This window comes from Aedes albopictus, chromosome 2 (genome assembly GCF_035046485.1).
Source record: "Aedes albopictus strain Foshan chromosome 2, AalbF5, whole genome shotgun sequence".
In the NCBI taxonomy this organism is placed as follows: Eukaryota; Metazoa; Arthropoda; class Insecta; order Diptera; family Culicidae; genus Aedes; species Aedes albopictus.
In genome coordinates this window covers 409,569,711-409,588,104 of record NC_085137.1, presented here as the reverse complement: position 1 = coordinate 409,588,104, position 18,394 = coordinate 409,569,711, and the positions used below count along the sequence as shown (strand labels likewise).

General features: G+C 40.8%; 2 protein-coding genes across 2 annotated transcripts in view; one reads left to right on the top strand and one right to left on the bottom strand.

The window, feature by feature from the left end:
• Nucleotides 1-11,057, bottom strand: part of LOC109417983 (uncharacterized) — a 515,951-nt gene extending 504,894 nt beyond the window's left edge. The window contains exons 1-2 of the mRNA XM_062853432.1: nucleotides 10,716-11,057; nucleotides 9,767-10,001 (exon numbers count right to left, since the gene is read on the bottom strand). Coding sequence (XP_062709416.1) covers nucleotides 9,767-10,001; nucleotides 10,716-10,751 — 271 coding nt within the window. The 5' untranslated portion in view covers nucleotides 10,752-11,057. The remainder of the gene's footprint in view (nucleotides 1-9,766; nucleotides 10,002-10,715) is intronic.
• Nucleotides 11,058-14,811: 3,754 nt separating this feature from the next.
• LOC134287326 (nedd8-activating enzyme E1 regulatory subunit) lies at nucleotides 14,812-16,814 on the top strand. The gene is made up of 3 exons (XM_062848969.1): nucleotides 14,812-15,020; nucleotides 15,095-15,899; nucleotides 15,981-16,814. The coding sequence occupies exons 1-3, from the start codon at nucleotides 14,953-14,955 to the stop codon at nucleotides 16,674-16,676; spliced, it is 1,569 nt and encodes a 522-aa protein (XP_062704953.1). The 5' UTR covers nucleotides 14,812-14,952; the 3' UTR covers nucleotides 16,677-16,814.
• Nucleotides 16,815-18,394: the final 1,580 nt, after the last annotated feature.

Below are 18,394 nucleotides of genomic sequence, written 5' to 3'. Positions count from 1 at the left end.
TTTGCGGGTTGAGAATGCTTTAAGCTGCGGAGTTTTATTTATAATTATTATATAATCATGTTAACAAACAAATTTTACTTACGTATTTAGTCCCTCCTTTTTAACCTGTTTGTTCAATGTCCGCAACTATGTTTAACAAATTATGTGTGTCTGTGTAGTACAATTCATTTCATTAATATATTTCATATAATTTAGGTTGTAATTCTGTGTCGTGTACTTACGAGTTCAATAAACAACTAGAAACTATGTTTATTTCAAGTGTTTTTAACGTATTTTAGTATAGCAATAGAAAAATCAACCACGTTTTAATTCGTTGGATCGTTTTTGATCCCTATCTGTTGTTCTGTTTTGTTTTGTCCTCATTCATACCTATCAGTGACAGCTATGCTGACCACGGTAGGTTATGCAAGGTAGGTCTACTTCATCATCCGTAATAGTGGTAGTGTGCACGGTGGGCCTACTCAACTACAACATGTTTAAATCAGTGGTAAACCAAATGTTCTATCCTAAGAACTGCAGGTCCAAGCAGGGGTCCAAGAGATTTGGCGGGCTAGGTGTGTAGAGTGCGATGAGAGAAATACGAATGTAGGCCAACCCGGAATGATGCAGGTCAGATTACCGTAAATCAGTGGATGAGTTCAACACTATTATTTCTGTATTTGCATTTAGGGGAATTTTCTCCTCTTCTCTCATGTGAACTTGCCTTCGACCACAATCGAATCAAATGCGATTGACAAACTTTATCTTTGACGTAGAGCCATCTTTAACATATACTGAACACTGAAATGACTTTTAATATAGGTTCGTCTGCGGGTTCGCTTTTTAACCTAACTTATACTTGAATCGAACTTGACAGTTTTCTCATGAGTTGTTATGTATTTCCGTGTATTTCAAACTTTAGTCAAACTGGAGCCTCAATATTGCAATAACGGTTAAGGGGCTGTCCATTAATTACGTAAGGGTTTTTGGGGGGAGGGGGGGTTTGAGAAATCTTACGCGCCATACAAAAATTTTTGAGTTCTCATACAAAAAATCTTACAAGGGGGGGAGGGGGTGTCGGAAAATCGCTAAAATTCCCTTACGTAATTAATGGACAGCCCCTAAGCACGTTGTAATGATACTTATGTACCTCGTCACCCACTTCATGCAACTACATTAGTGGCACAGAACAGATGTGTATCTTCGAAAAAATTTGAAGTTTCGAGGTGGAAGTTGTAAAATATTCACTTGGAGAACTAGATGGGAATGAATTTCCTTGAAGAAATAAAAAAACATCAAAGCGTGCCTCGCTCCTGCCCTATGCTCCCTGTACAAAAAAGCTTGTTTTCCACCACCAGGTTCGCTAGTGTCCAATAATCAAACGAGCGGCTCTTTTCGTGATGAAGATTCATCCCCGTGTTAGTGGTCTAATAATACTTAGCGCGCTCGGCATAGTTCCATCATGCCGCTGAAAGTGTTGCCACAAATAATGCTTAGTTTGCGAAACCCGGTTATCTGGCTGGTGGGGCATGGGAGCCTAAGCTTCAACTGTTAATGCAATCAGAGACTACTCAGACTTGGACGTGGGCGATCCAGTATATGAAGGGTTATCCAAAACGCTCTGGAGAATTCCCAAAGCGTATCTCATAATGCTAGTAAGCCTGAGATGCCATTAACAGGAGGAAAATGACAAGATAATATAACATTATATGGTTTATGTAATGTAAACCAACACAACATAACGTAGTGGCTACACGTTCACTTCATAACTGGATGGTCATGGGTTCGATCCCAGCCCCGGCACTTGCAATTTTTCGTCAGCTACTCTTCTCCCCGAGAGCGGCTGACACCTGACCCTCTTCTGAGCATGTGCTCTAACGAACCCGGAAAACATGGATATCGACTAACGGCAACTCATAATGGACCCCCAATCGGACTGGAAATGGAACATAAACCACACCCGCAGCATCGTGCTCATCATTCTACCAAGGACAGGGTAGAAAAGACAGCAGCGCAAAGGCTACCAGTTCGAATAAGAATTAGTGGAATTAGAATAGAATACATTTAGGCGCTGTACAAAGTGTAAGTGCAGCCGCCAATTAGAATCGCTCACGCAGTGCCCTAGTGGACAAAAGAGCTGTAAATTAGGTTAAGTGGTTGAAGAATAAAAAAAAAAACATAACAAAAGAGAACCATTCCAAAACCATTTCTGGCGTTCGATTTGAATAGGTCGTATGTTTGCTGTGATTCCTATGTAGATTCGACATACTCAAATCAAACGCCAGATTTAATTAAATGTATAACCAGTACTGAAACTACAATTAAAAACAATATATTTACGGTACATTTTATTGTTTGAAACCATATGTGTACCATACAATGTACGGTTTATTAAAACCCACGGATCAGTATTTATAACAATTCATTTACAATATAATGTATGGTTTTGCAAAAAAAATATATATGGAGAAAAATATTTTTTTATATTGTTACGATACTTAACCACCCGTATAGTATATTGTAAAAATCTTATTTACAATTTACTGTATGGTGTTTACATTACATTTTATTGTTTTTGTATTTTTATTTTTACAGTAGTGTCTATTGTAAAAATATGGTTTCAAATAGTACTCAGGGTGGCCAGTGAATTTCAGATTTTGATTTCCCGGTTTTTTCCCGAAATTTTCAATTTTTTCCCGGTTTTACTTGTTTGTTTACTTGTGTTTAATAAAATAATCCATATCGGTTCAGGAGCTGTTCCAGGATAAATTTCAGAACTAACATATGTTTGAATTTTCAATTAAACTCCTGGGTGAACTTCAAGAGATTCTTTTGGTTAAAATTCAGAAATAATCTCTTAAGAATTTTAATTCCTGATGACATTTTTTTGCAATGCCAATGAAACATAGGTTTCTGTAAAAACTGTACATGTACATTTTTGCAACTGTAAAGTACTTTCACATTTCTCTCATTTTTAGTTTGAACGCCAAAACATCATTTCCACTAGAATTGATACAGTATGCCTGATACTTGTGTTAAAATTTTGAAGATGTTTCATATCAACTTAATTTAAACAACATGTTCAGATTCAGCCATTTTTGGCACACAAGCTTCTTTGAAAAATATTCAAACTTTTGATGGAAAGCAATTATATTACAGAAATTCTTGCATGAATCGCCCAAGAAACCGTTTTTCTTCGCAGTACGCAGTTGCGAAGGAATGACAATTCAAATGGCTGTCACTGTGGAATTTTTATTCCAGGAATTGGTCTAAAACTTTCTTGAGCGATTCCTTTTGAACACGAAACTGGCCTTATTGCTGAATTCCTTTGAGCAATCGTTAATTCCTTTTAACAATTTTACATTTTTTTTCAGAAAGCCTATAGGCTTTATTGTTTTGTGTTCGTCTCTCATGTTCCATATAATAACATTATTTGTTTTAGTAACACTTGCCAAAAAAACTGCTTAGAATTACGTTTGGCCAAGTAAAAATACTGATTCTAGGTTTCAGTTTAGTTGTACATAACTGTTGTTAAAATTTAGCCAACGACAACGTCCTATTTACTCCATTTAGTCTGTCTTTCATCAATTCCTTGTTGCTGTTGTTAAAATACATTTCCCACAATTTCAATTTGATGTAGGCAAGTGAAAAGAAACATGTGAGTGCCCTTGTTAGTTTTTGTAGCATTATTGTATTTTGGTGACATCGATACAAGACTAATTCAGAGGAAGATTGCCCTTTACTAAAGTTTACTGAAACTCTTTACATTATTACGCAGAAATTATAAATCATTGTTTCTTCTTGATTCGCTGAAAACTTAGAATAAAAACAGTTATAACTTTTAAAATGACTTAACAGATCGACTTCAGCAACCGATATTATGATTTTAAAATTCTCAACATCTAAATATAACGCAAGTCGTATTTTCAATAAAATATATCGAAATATTGCAACTTCTGTTAAACCAGCAACATGCTTGGCATTACAGATTATTTTCATGGATGATAAAAAAGTGATTAATAATTAGAAATAATAGAGCAGTATGGAATTATTCCTGGAAATGCAAAATTTTCCCGGTGGCAATCTGAATTCCCGAATATTTCCCGGTTTTTTCCCGGTGATTCCGAATTCCCGGCTTTTTCCCGGTTCTCCCGGTTTTCCCGGTTCGCTGGCCACCCTGAGTACTGTTACAATACAACGTTCGGTTTTTCTACTGTATTTTTTATTCGGGTAGCTATAACACAAATGCTTTACAGCTATCCATCTCTGTGCTGTGAAATTATTTAGGTTGCTTTTATTGTCCCAGCCGATACAACAGCTGATTTTATACAGTAAGTATTGTAATGTTGCCAAATACACACAACAGCAGCGCTTTGTAGCTGTTTAAAGAACACTCTTTCAGCTAGAAGTTGTGACGAAGAACCTGTTGGCGCAACCACACAGCTTGTTCAACATTTTTGCGTTTGACGTTTCACAAGCTTTTGCAGCAAGATGAAGCTGGGTAAGGTTTCTTGTAGCACAATTATGAAGCCTTGTCTGGAGTAAAACAGAACGGTCTATTTTCTGTGCTATTTATATATAGCAGTGTGGCAGCGAGGGCATCCTCGAGACCAGTGGATACGGAGATCGGGAGTTCGATTCCAAGTAGCGGCAAGTACTTTAATTAATCAATTTTAAAAGCGAGGATTCCAGTTTCACATGTATTGCGTCACGGTATCCATAACCTAATTAAATTTAATCGATTAATTTGGAGATGCCGTATAACTATTATTTAACAACTGCAAAAAGGCTGAAAAAGCGCCTTCTCAAGATGTTATTCAGTTAGTGGTTACATAGAAGCCGAGAAAAGAGCTATGACTTCGTGCTGCTCGCACAGCATATACATGTGGATTAAGTTCGCCAGATTCATTGGTATAGGGCTTGCATAGAAGCTTCCGTCCATATATACAACACAGTAACTCAGCATCAAGCAGCGTTGAGGACGCTTTGTTGACGTTTACATTCACAATAAATGTTAGTTGGCATATTCGAAACAAGTGAACACTACATCTCGCGTTACATTTGAAAAGGGCCTATCCCCAGAACGTAAACATTGAGAAAAATCGATGCAAACATTTTCCATCACATTTCCTATTCGTATTTCACAGATTTCGGATTTTTCAACATGCTTTTCGTTTTAATTACACAAGAATAGATGTATCTATGCTTCAATAATCAATTTTGCATTAAAAGTTATCAAAAAAGTATGAAAAATTATAGATAAACATGTTAAGCTATTTTGAAAATTTTCACCCGGTGTACGCCTTATTGTGAGTCTTTCTAAAATTTTCTTAGCGTGGGTTGGTCCCCCGAGTGAGTCCGTTGTTGACATCGTATCAAGGCTTGGCCGTTTTTGAGAGAGAGAATTCTCGCTCTCGGCGCTCGGGCCGAGAGCCGCTCCGAAAATTTTCGGTTGTCGGCCCTTTAAACGAGAGGACCAACAAATGAAAACAAAATTTTACCGTTACTGGCCCATTTGGAGCACGGGCTTATGAATGATTGTGAAAAAAAAGCAATGATCGGCCGTTTTGAAGGTGGGGTTTATTCTGATAAGATTAACGGTTAGGCGGGTGATGTTTGTACAGTATGTTACTGTTGGGGGATGCTATGGAAAGGTATCAAAATCGATTTGTTTACATTTTAGGGATAGGCCCTTTTCAAATGTAACGCGAGACATATTCGAAAACGTTTTAATTCATGCCAACAATGTAGTAAACTCTTTTGATTCTACTTCTGAGCAAATCTACAAGTACAGGGTGGCAACGTGAAAGTGATACACTCGTTTGGGAGCCATACGTTGCCATTCATGATTTTGTATTGAAAACAAGTGTGCTTGGGGAAACGGGATCTTAGACATGGAGCTTTTAAGAAACAAAGGATTCATGGATTGACTCTGAAGAATATTTCCGACAGTTTTGCCAGATCTCGCGTTCTGCGCAAGACGCACGCTGCTCACAACATTTTTTTTCGGACGATTTTTATTTTTACTTTGGAAGCGTCTCTGAATAAACAAAATGATCGTGTGTATAAAGCAAGTCTTCGTGAAATTCCTGCCGACAAACGAGAGGTTCAACGATATCGAAGTGCTGCAGCGGTGATGGTTTGGGGCGCCATATCAACAAAAGGCCAATTACCATTGTTGTTCATCGACAGGGGCATAAAAATCAACAAAGAGTACTTTTTACAACACGTCATCAAAGATTACCTATTCCTCAGTGCCAAGAAACTGTTTGGAAATGAAAGTTTTTGTTTCCAGCAGGACTCAGTACCGACGCATAAGGCAGTGGTTGTTGAACAGTGATGCAAGCAACATTTATCGTGCTTCTTCAGCTCATCGGAATAACTGGTTTCGTCTCCCGATTTGAACCCACTGGAGTTTTGTACACGGGAATACATGCTAGGGAACCTGGGCGACGCGAAGAACTTGGTTTTGGATACCTTCAAAAACCGTTTGGTAAAACTTTGGGCTGAAATGCCGGACGAAGAGGTGCGACTTATAATAACTTCGAGAAGCGTCTGCGGGCCGTAACTCAAAACAAAGGGGAATGATTCTAATTGAACTAAACACTTTGTAAGTTTAATACTTTGTTGTGTTATTAAAAGTGAATTTGCAGAAAAATTAAATCCTGTTTGAATTTTGCTTCAGTTTTCGAGTGTATCATTTCTACGTTGCCATCCTGTAGTAAAGTTCGCCACACTTTCTTCATACGACCCAATGTTTTTTATCGGATCAAAATTAACCTGGGTGTTAAGATATTCCCTGATGAGGATTCCCAGTTTCCCAGCTTTTTTCAAGTAATAGACACACTGTTATAATCCAATGTAGTATGAATTAATTTCGTGCCTGGTTTTTTCAACCTTATAAAGGGTTGAAAATTATATTAAAAGGATGGAAGGATTGATCAAGGTCGAGCAAATACTGCGATTCTGATGCTATAAACTATTTGCTGATGGAATTCATTACTTCAATCCTAGTACTGACCAACAAGGGTCGCGTATCTTCTTCTTTCTATTTGCCTTCTTTTGACTTTGCGTTCCCGCCTCTCGCGTTCTCTTAGTGTTCTTTCAATATGTAATATGTTAGAAGTTATTGATTGAATATTGAAGTGCTGCGTTTGCATGAATTTGTCTGCGTTTGCATGAATTTGAACATTGTGCAGCGAGCTCAGTGATAGATTATGCCCAGGAAGTCGAGAAAGTCTTAGGCCGACGATCAAACCCGCCGTCTTCGGATTAGTGATCGAAAGCCTTATGCGATGAACTTCGAGACCGTAGCCAGAACAAACAAATTCACCTGCGTGTCAACCTTTGGTAGATTTGGAACAAGATTTGGAATCTTCCACTTCATCTCGTGGATTCTGCAATACCTTCTTCCATGTATTCTTCTCAGGATTCCCCGTGAATTCTTCTACATACTGGGACTTCTGTAAGTGTTTCATCTGAGATATGTTTAGGAACTTCAATTGATTCTTTTAAGTTATTTTAAGGGATCCCTCCATAAGATACTTTTAAGTTACTGAAGAGGTTCCATCCTGAATTCATCCAAGAACCTTCGTGGACTTTAATTTCGTGGGATTTTGCTTGGTTATCTCTTAGAATACATTAAAAAGCAGTTTTGCAGCGATTTCTCGAGAAATTTAGTTCTAGATACTTCAATATCGCATGCAATGTGATGAGATGCTTTATTCGGGATTCATCAAGGAATATCTTTGGAGATTCCATCAAAGGTTCCTTCCCATTGGTTTTGTCTCAAATCACATCAATAGTTTCTATGGGAATTTCTTTATTTTTGAATCCTGTAAGCCTTCTTTTCAAGATTCCTTTAGGTTATCTCATAGCATTATTCTATATAATCTCTTATAATTCCTACAGTTATTCAGGACTGCCTCCGAGGAGTCCTTTCTGAGATTTCTCCAAGCACGTTCCTGAGATTCCTTTAGAAAAACTCGTAAAATTTTCGCTACCTCTAAAATTCATCAGGGATTTGCTTCTAGAATTTGTCCAGGTAATTTCTGGAAATTCCTTCACGAGAATTAAAAAAAAAACTCTTCCTTGAGTTTTTACGAAAATTTCTGCAGGGATTCTCCAGGATTTTCTTTCGGATTGCTAAATATATTAGAAGTTTTACCCAGAATTCCTCCATGAGTTTCTTCTGAGACTCCGCCATAGATGTCTTCGTGCATTCCCTTGGGAAATAGGATACTTTTACAAAATTCCCTGAGATTTTTCTATGTTACACGCTATGTCCAGATGGGTTATTATGAAAAGTTATCATACCTCTTAAGGAAACGTGGATTTCCTCCTCTAGATAATCTCGTACGACTCTGCTTAATTATTTCTAGGGAAGTTTTGGAGTGGATACCTTAAAAAGTTCCTGACCCTGGGATATCTCCAGAAGCTTCCTTATGAAATATATTCAAGAGTTTCTTTTGGAATTATCCCTAATGCCGCTTCCTTAATTCATCCTGGAGTTTTTATGGAGATTTGATCAGAAACTCTACCAGGTACTGGAGTTTTTTGAGGAATTCGTTCTGAGTTTTACCAAAGCAAGTGATAACCTTCAGAGGTTCCTTCTAACTTTCCCCCCAGAACAGGGGATAGACGAAATCGATGATCATTGTTTGTTGTCCCTCTTATTTCCCATAGTTGCTCTAGAGCACCATCGACGATGCAATTGATCCAAAATTTGGGATCTCTCTATCAGTTTTACATCACCATTAAGGACAAACGTCTTGAAATCCCGCTTCAAAAATGCATCAGAACTTCAAAAGCACAAATCTCAAGAAGCAAGCTTCAAATAACAGTGGATTTGATTATTCTGCTCTTGCTCACTTGTAATAAGCTTGAAATAAAAAGATCAGTTGCGCTGGTTTTGTTTACGAAGAGATTTGTGCGCTCAAAATCGTGAGTAGGTTCCAAAGTCGGCCATTGTGGCGGCCATTTTGGGATTCTAACAAGTCTATCCTTAAATCCATGATTTATTTCCTCGATAGTATAGTGGTCAGTATCTCCGCCAGTTACTTAATATATAGGAACTTACCGAACTTTTTAACAAATAGAAAACAGGATTACCAATATGTACTCGTAAAAAATGATGGTCAAAATAAAGTTTTTTAAACAAAATTGAACGATGTTTGAATATTTTTGTAGCATATCGAACAGAAAGCCAGACATTTACTAAAAATGTTGTATCCCAAACTTCCTAATGTCTCAACATTATGACGACAAAATATTTTTTTTCAAATCTCCAGGTGCGAAATCAAATTTTACGGCGAAAAAAACTACTTATTTTATTTCGCTTCCCATCACACGCACGGAGCTACCGATCAACATGTAATTTGACCCCTTCAACCCTAAAACAAAAAAAAAACGACAGCTAAGCTCATGTTGCCCGAATAAACGTTTGAGCTAAGACGTAAGCCAAAACTGGAATCGTGGCAAAAATCCTCGAATTTTAACTGTACCTACTCGCACATAAGACTGAGGTGGTCATCGCAAATTATGGCCGGTCACAACGATCAGAAGACGACACTATACTGATCGTAAAAATTAATAGGAACATTAAAACCTGAGTAAAAGCGAAGACAATCTGTGTGAATTGCCAACGATAATGACATACCGAGCAAAAAGGAGGAGACACCAAATAAATTACACGTATGAAGCGTTGACTCTACCCGCTTACCCCTTATGATTCCATCTTATATACCGCTCAAAAAGGAGTAAATTTCAAGCAAAAGTCCACACTCACCTTGATCGAACTGCAAATTCTTCAGCAACAGCGACCGATGCACAGAATCCAGCGCCAGCAGAATTGCGGGATTTCTTCTTGCGGCGGTTGTAATGGCAACAGCAGCTCCGGCCCCGGCCGGGTTATTTGCATTACTATTTTCGACGACGTCGACTTGGCCACCGCCACTGCCACCGGCTTCTAGAGGGCCGTTGCCGCCGCTGTTGCTGCTGCTGTTGGTGTTGTTACTGTTGATCTTGGATACCATCACCAACGACAACGACGGACGATGAGACGACGACCCGGTGCAGCAGCCAAGCGATGGGGGGAGAGCGCGGCGCACAGACGACGAAGGACCGACAAAAAAAGAGCACAACAAGGAACAAGAGTTGAGAAAACCGGAATTATTTTTTCTTTATTGCAAATTCTCTTCTTCGCGCAAGGGATCCACCGACCGCCGCGACGCAACGCAAACTCAATCGCGAGAAAAACGAGTCCTGTTTCTGGTTGGTTGCCGTGGGAGACCGGGAATGCTCAACGCGTTATCATCCAAAGACCGGCACGAAATTCCGTCGGTCAGCCTTTCACTTCGCTTTTCGGTGGCATCCTTTTACGTGGCACTTCATTTAAAATTTATTCTCCCTCATTTTTCAAATCTTCCAACGTTTCTTCTCCTCGATCGTCTGGAATCCTTCAATATTTACACAGTTTCAACGTTTTCTTTGAACATGCTTCTTTTTGGAACGAACGATTTCTTCCCTCTTTCTGTTGCACACTTCGATCGAGACCTTTAACAGTCCATCATCACGATCATCACCATCATCGTCATGCAATGCCACCACTCACCGACGACCCGGTCTAACCTCATTCTTCCGCGTTTTGTTATTGTTCTTGTTCTTTTAGGTCACCCTCGAAAAAAAGTCCGTTACAACCTTATCAATCACCAATGAAAATCCGCAAAAATACTTACAATCGAATGCTTCCTACTACCAGCGATCGCATCCATCAATCAAGGTCACTTTTATTCACCACCACAAGAACGGAAAACAACGCACAGATCAAAATTCACTCACAAGCCGTCAATCAGTATCCTTGAAAACTGCCAGCAGCAAGCTTTGCACTCGAAAACCGCCCGAAACAGCGTTTTTGTTGTTGATCAGAGAACAGAACACACTAGTAGACGCGCGCACGCTTCGAACAACGGTGTTTACTCGACCGACGATCGGATTTGAATGAGCGAAAAGCCGAATCGAACGAACGTCAAAAGTCGTGCCGTACCCGTACACGCAACGTCGCCGCAGTAAACAGAAAAGCGTACCCGAAGCGTACCTTCGTACGAAACGAACGCTCCGATCCGACTGCCGGCCGAAGCAGGTGGTGGTATTGGACAGTATGTGCCCGATGAGTCTTTGTGCCCGGAAAAAGAATTTTGTTGTTGAGATTCATTTTTTTGAAAGTCCATATTTTAAGATTTTAAGAGCCAATTCTATGAATGAAATTTGACAGGAGATAGTGTCATTTACTACCTTGTGAAAATCAATATCATTATCAACATTGTTGTCGGTTCGTAAAATGGCTTATTAATTTGACCTCGAAGCACAGACAAACAGACGTCTTACTCTACTCACCTACCATCGTTTCCCTTTTTAACGGATTATTCAAATATTCCGTAGTTCGTAAATCGATCGCTCATGGCGTTCGCATCGTTTTTGCTCCTGTTTGACGTTTGCTCACTACCGCCATCTTCTCAGTGGATTTGCGAACCACAGCTTAATTAGCGTTGGGCGATTATGTTTTCGTGACGATGATTTTAATCGCATTTTGTTCCAAATGATGCGTCAATTTGTCTGTGCTCGAAGTTCCCAGATAAAAACTAACCATAAGGTGTTTGGCGAAAACCATTCCTGCACCATACAGTGAACCAGCTACAATAAAGTGTATTGTAATGGAATGGTTCACAGAAAGCTTTGCACTTTGTAGCTATTGCACTGTTCCCACCAAATCGAACTGCACAGTATGAAAGTGTGACGGTTAAAAAGTGTGACGATAAGTGCAACCATGCTGTCTGACAGCATTTTTACATCGAGAAATGTCACAGATTAGCACGTGGTGTGTGTTTCGTCGGATTCTTTCTCGGTTTTGTTTTGATTCTCAGGCATCTGACAACTCTCCGATTCAATTCTCTCTCTGTTTTCCTCGCGAAAATTGGTGCCGTGTGGCCAGTCATGCAGGTGTGTGCGTTTCTTCTAGTGTAAAAAGTTTTTGAAATGTTAAATTTATGAAAATGATGTCGGCAACCGTGCCCGAGCACAGAAATAGTGTGATAGCTGAAATGCATCAAAAATCCATCTTTGAAAGCAACCAGCAATACTACATATACATTTACATCCGATGTTTATGTAACAATGTAATATAATATTTTTCTTACACACTATTTTTATTTCGCTGGAAACCAGCAAAATTTTGCTGGTTTTTGACATGCTGTAAAACCTGCATCCATCCAGCAAAATATTTATTGCTGATTTTTTGGTAATGCGGTTTGACAGCTTGTTTTGCTGATCGTTCAGCAATTTTGTCCGAGCTCGAGTCTGGCCGAAATGTTTTTTTTTTCTTTTCAGACGAAACAAAAATTGATAGAAATGTTCGTTTGAAGTTAATTTTCGGTATCCAGAGATAGTAAACGCTCATTATAGAAGTAGCGCATTCCATTTTAATGTAAGCCACGATAAAAATTTACATTTTCCGGATGAATTTTCACGTCCTTCTGCTCGCTCCAGTGTCTCGGGCAGGAGCGCACAAAATGTGTTTAGGAAAATGTGTTTGACAACTCTCTTGCTGATGCTCAGCAATTTCTTACTTTTGATGAATCTTCAGCTATCATTACTGAATTTTCGGCACACTACAATTTGCTGATGGCGTTCCCGCAATTCATTTTGCTGGACGAAAAAATCGAAATTTGGTGTGTACAGTAGACGTTCGGTCGGTGCAAACGGTTTAACTGCAATGCTTTTAAACTGCAAGTCCGGGGTGCAACAAATTTGCAGTTATCGCACCGCTATCCGTCAAAATGGTGCGCCATGTTAGCCCAAATGAACAATCGAATGAATTTTTCGTTCATTTAACGTCAATTGATGAGTTGTTGACGGCTATCTGACGTTGCAGTTATCGAATTTTGTTCGCTAACTAAAACGTAAACATGTTGCAGTTATCGAACATCTACTGTACGTGGTTCTTAATGGTTCAATCACTTTTCCAACAATTTATTTTACCGTGCATAAATTATTAAATGATTAAAATTTATTCAGGTTTAGCTTTTTCCATGCTTTGTTTTGTTGATGTTCGAGACTTTTTTGATGCAAAGGAAAGGAAAGAGAAAAAAGTGAATAAGTTGAAACATTAATTGAAAGTCAATAAAATGTTAAAATAAGTGGTAAACCAGATGTCCTACTGCAAATCCAAGAGATATGGCGGGCTGGGTATTTATGTAGAGTGCGATGAAAGGAATACAAATGTAGGTCAACCCTGAAAGACACAGGTCAGATTACCTTACCGAGGTCGTTTTAGTTATTTTAGTAATCCATTAATCATGCTCGAGATCATGCTCCTATGGGTCTCGCGGACTGACTCAATTTACTCTCTCAGCGGGAGCCAAATCCGAGCCTAAATCAGGAGGCAAACAATGCAGATTGAGGCTATGTTCAACCTGTGTGATCGACTAGGAAGTATAGAAGAATTCGAACGACCCCCAATTGTAGAGGCGCTAGGTGAGATGAGGAGAAAATCGTTTGTTTACATCAAAATGCAATTTTTTGTCATCAAAATTAACTAATATTTTGCCTTGGTAGTTGCTATTTTCCATTTGTAATGGCTTCCATTATCATCATTCTTGATGCCCACGCCGACAGACACCGGATTGGCCAGCTAACAAAAAATCCGGATGATCACCCGCCGGAGGCATAGCAAGAGCTCCTCAAACTTATCACATAAAATGTTCGTAAGTACCTACCGGATCTAAGCGCAACTGAAAGAAAATTAAATTTTCTTTCCAAAAAGTGCTGGTTTGTTTCTCTACGATGCGGAATTCGATATGAAAAAGTGAAAAAAGTGCACTTTGCCTATGCTGCGCCATGGCAAATTTTGGCGGAGTCACGTTTTTCATAAGTAGGCTGACCATCCGTCCCGTATTTAACGGGACAACTTAATTTTCAAATACTCGCCACTGGAACATTGTTTATGTTTTTACCTGATTGATTCGTTCTCTCCGCCTGAAATAGCATGATTTTAACACCCAATTCTGTTTTCGCTCGGACGCTGATTTATTTTTGGTTGAGTTTCCAGCATGTGTCCCGTGGGACAAATCTGGCCAGCCTATTCATAAGATTCTCATTTCTGCCACCAGAGAAAAGAGTGATCGTTAGCTTCAGTCAAATTCACCTATTGTTATATGCTGGAATTTAAAAAAAATATATATTTTCGACTTTAATTTCTTTATTTTAAACAAATTGTATCTCTATGATCAAAACATTTTCCATCTCTCATTTCGATTAGAGACACATCCGCCGAGAAACAAAACACTAACGTGACCTTTCCGACGGCAACCTTTCACGGAGCACCGCAATGCAACCCACGGCCACGTCCGCACATTCTAACAAAACAAGTCGGTACTGAAGTTGTGTAAATCGTGAATGCGATACAGAACTGCAGGAAACATCTGATATCCTCGAATGTAAACAAACTTTGTTAAAGTCATGTGTACAGAGTCAAGCATGAACATGGTTTACCTCTTTGAGAGAGCGCAGAGAGTAAAATCCTGAAAAAAGAGAAACCCAAATGGCAGATGTGACCAAAACAATTTAACACATGATACGTGTTTCAAGATTTGCTTGAAAACAAAAAGGGGTTGAGTCCGCCTTACTCAGCTTTCTACCAAAGTGATTCAAATTTGACTCATTTTTTAGTAGATTTAGAACGACCGTGCACATGGGATGATTTTTTTGGGCACAAATGTCGAACCAGTACCGGTTGTAGCACCAAAATCCATCTTCTTCTGGACGGCTGTCAAAAATACTAAAAAAAAACAAACCGGCTTCGTAAATTCGGATCCGAGAGATTCTTTCGCAAATTGAACGAAAATTGTGTAGAAATTTATTAAATTCAAGCTGTGATTAACTCCATTATCGAAGAAACCAAATAAAGTTGTTACGGGAATGTCATCGCCTGCCCCCAAATCGCCGGAACTTTCGGATAAGAGCCGAAAATACGATCGTCAGATTAGGTAAGTCAGCAACAAAATTTTCCTGCAGTATCAATAAACAGGAATTCCTCCTTGATCTGTCTATAAACCGCCAGGTTGTGGGGTGAGCACGGTCAAACCCTACTGGAGAACGCACAGATTTGTTTGATAAATGCCACGGCCCTGGGAACGGAGATCCTGAAGGGGGTGGTCCTACCCGGCGTCGGAGGTTTCACCATTGTGGACAATGGAATCGTCACCGAGGAGGACATCGGATGTAACTTCTTCCTGGATTCGGCCAGCCTGGGGCAATCGAGAGCCAAGAGCTGCATGCAGTTGCTACAGGAGCTTAATCCGGACGTCAATGGAGATTACCTGGAGGAAAATGTGGATCAGCTGATGGACTCGCAGGTGGATTTCTTCCGGAACTTTGACGTTGTGGTGGCCACAGGGGTGAACGAGCGAACCGTGGCTCGGCTGTCCAATTTGCTGTGGGACCAGCACATTCCGTTGGTGGTTTGCCGTTCGGTGGGATTTTACGGTGTGGCGCGGCTGCAGGTCAAGGAGCACTGCGTCGTGGAATCCCATCCGGACAGCCGGCAGAGTGACCTCCGGCTGGAACATCCCTTCGAGGCGCTGAAAAAGCACATGGCCGACACGGAGATCACCTCGAAGGTTCCCTGGCTGGTGGTGATGTACAAGTGCCTGCAGGAGTGGGTCGCGAGTCACGGCGGACGGTATCCGGCGAACTACCGGGAGAAGTCCGATCTGAGGGAGCTGATTCGTAGCAAGATGACCGCTGATGAGGAGAATTTCGAGGAAGCGATCAAGGCGGTCAATTCGAGCTTCGGCGGTGGGAAGCCGGGATCGTCGATCAGCGAAATATTGGCGGACGATTGCTGTTTGAATGTTAGGAAAGAGGTAAGTTCAAATAATATGAATCCGTCGATAACGGTATGAAGCATCCGTCAATGAAATACTAACTGCATCTATCTCTTCTAGAGCAACGCCTTCTGGATACTGGCTCGGGCGCTGCGGGATTTTGTCGAAAACGAAGGTCACGGCCTACTGCCGCTGCCGGGTGTCCTGCCGGATATGACCGCCGACACGAGCTCCTACATCAACCTGCAGAACGTGTACCGAGCGCAAGCCGCTCACGATGCGGAAATCGTCTACCGCCGAGCACGTCAGCTGCTCAAGGAGTTGAACAAACCGAACGATTTCATAACGGAAAAGGATGTCAGGCTGTTTTGCCGCGAAGCGGCCAATGTGGCCATCGTGCGCGGAACGAAGATCGCCGATGAGTACGATAAGGCTTACAAGGCGTCGCAGATTTCCGCTGCGTTGGAGTCCCCGAGCTCGTTGATGGCCCATTACTTGACGCTGCGGGCGGTGGACAAGTTCCAGGCCGAGCACGGATATCTGCCCGGAGAGTGCCAGGTCGAGGGAGACACCTCGCGGATCAAGAGCATTGCCAGCCGGATGATCAACGACTGGGGCATCAGCACCCCGATTAGCGACGATCTGGCGCATGAAATCTGCCGCTATGGAGGTGCGGAGATCCACAGCATTTCGGCCTTTTTCGGTGGATGTATTGCTCACGAGCTGATCAAGCTGATCACCAAGCAGTACAAGCCGTTCGACAATACGATCGTCTACGATGGAACCACGGCGCAAACGGAGACTTTTAAACTGTAGAACTAAGCTGGGAGGTGAGTTTGAGAGTGGAGGTAAGTTTTCTCGGAGAAGTCGTACTTTACGTTATTAAAATTTAAAATATCTCTCATTCGTACATAGTAAGCAGTAGAATAAAACTACCATTGTTTCGTGCTTGAATGCTGAAACTATTGATTTTGATCACAGAGTCCCTTCTTGTCCTGTTCTAGGCGAACTCGTGGGTTTATTGAGACTCCTCAGAAAAAACTCGTGTCAGTAAAAAGCTGGACAGGAGCCAGACGCTGACGCTGGAACAACTGGATATCATCCAAAAGGTTACTGATCGTGTCTCAGCACAATTTATGGGAAGAAAAGTCCTAAGAGGTATTTCGTAGTGACAGGATGGGAACACCCCAACTGCGATGAGAACGATATTTCCTCTCAGCTGTTCCTGAAAAGAAATCAAAATTTTATTGTAAAGACGAGATAGGTACCTACCTTACTTTGCTGGCTTTTTGGCTACAAAATAACTTTACTTCAGCGCTGAGCGTATAGTAGTGCACCATCTACGTCGATCTTGGGAGATGTTCCTCCAGTTTCTTTGAATATGTAGTGTTCCCAGGTCTTCTTCAACCGTGTTCACTCAGTGCGTTCTCCTTTCAAGGAGACTGGTACCCCCTCCTCTTCCATCCTTCTATTGCTTTTTCTTGTTGTGCTTAGGAGAGTAAGATAAGAGATGAAACTAATTACGCCAATGCTCAGCACTAGGCCTACCTCTGTCTCTATCCGCAATCATGTACTTCGTCTTTGTCGAGATAAGTACCAATAATATCCATTGAATATATATTTTCAGAGAAGCATGGCCCTACGAGGGATGCCGATTTGATCAATGTCATCCGCAAAGCCGAAGGGCATGTGTGATTGTGTGATACAGGTTGTTTGTTTCGCGAGTGCAAACTTTTGAAAGGGTGGCAGAGGACCATAAATGGTGAAAAAAATTGTTCTACGCAAATGGTCGAATCTCAACCGTTACGTAGTTATTGAACTTCCCATGTTTTTGATTAGTATTGCCTAAACTGACTATAACTTAAAAATGGTCAAACTTATCGCAGTTTTTTGACCCTTATTCGAAAGTTTTTTGAATTTTCTATTTTTATAAGTGAAGGTAGGCAGAGCTTCGAATATTACGTCTAGTTTATTTGAAGAACAGTTTCAGACTAATTGTTAGGAAAAAATAACAATCTTAGTAACTAACGGTAGCTAGGGAAGCCTAAGGCGGTTGCCTTGTTGACGCAAACGGTTGCGCCGGGTTGCTTCGTCTTCACCCCCTCTCAATCGTTTAGTCCAAGGGAACGTCGAAGATCCCGGAAACGGGAAGTATCCAACGCCTTAGTGAGCATATCCGCAAGTTGGTCCTGAGAGCTCACCGGCTCGATTTGGAGTCGTCCTGCTTCCACGTGGTCACGTAGAAAATGATGCTTGACATCAATATGCTTGCTGCGTTTCGTCTCACGATTCTTGGCCATACCGATGCAGCCACGGTTGTCCTCGTAGATAATGACGGGCTTCACCGTGGGAGCGGGACATTTGGCATAAAGTCATTTGGCATAAGGTCGTTTGGCATAAGGTCACTTGGCATAAAGCCATTTGGCATAACGGTCATTTGGCATAATGGACATTTGGCATAATCGAAATGCACCCTTCTTTATTATGCCAAGGGTCCATTATGCCAAATGACTGTTATGCCAAATGACTTTATG

Bases quoted from the DNA above. Each gene is read 5' to 3' on its own strand.
- LOC134287326 (XM_062848969.1), top strand. From the start codon at position 14,953: ATGTCATCGCCTGCCCCCAAATCGCCGGAACTTTCGGATAAGAGCCGA. The intron at 15,021-15,094 runs GTAAGTCAGCAA...ATAAACCGCCAG, and splicing joins AAATACGATCGTCAGATTAG to GTTGTGGGGTGAGCACGGTC. The intron at 15,900-15,980 runs GTAAGTTCAAAT...TATCTCTTCTAG, and splicing joins GTTTGAATGTTAGGAAAGAG to AGCAACGCCTTCTGGATACT.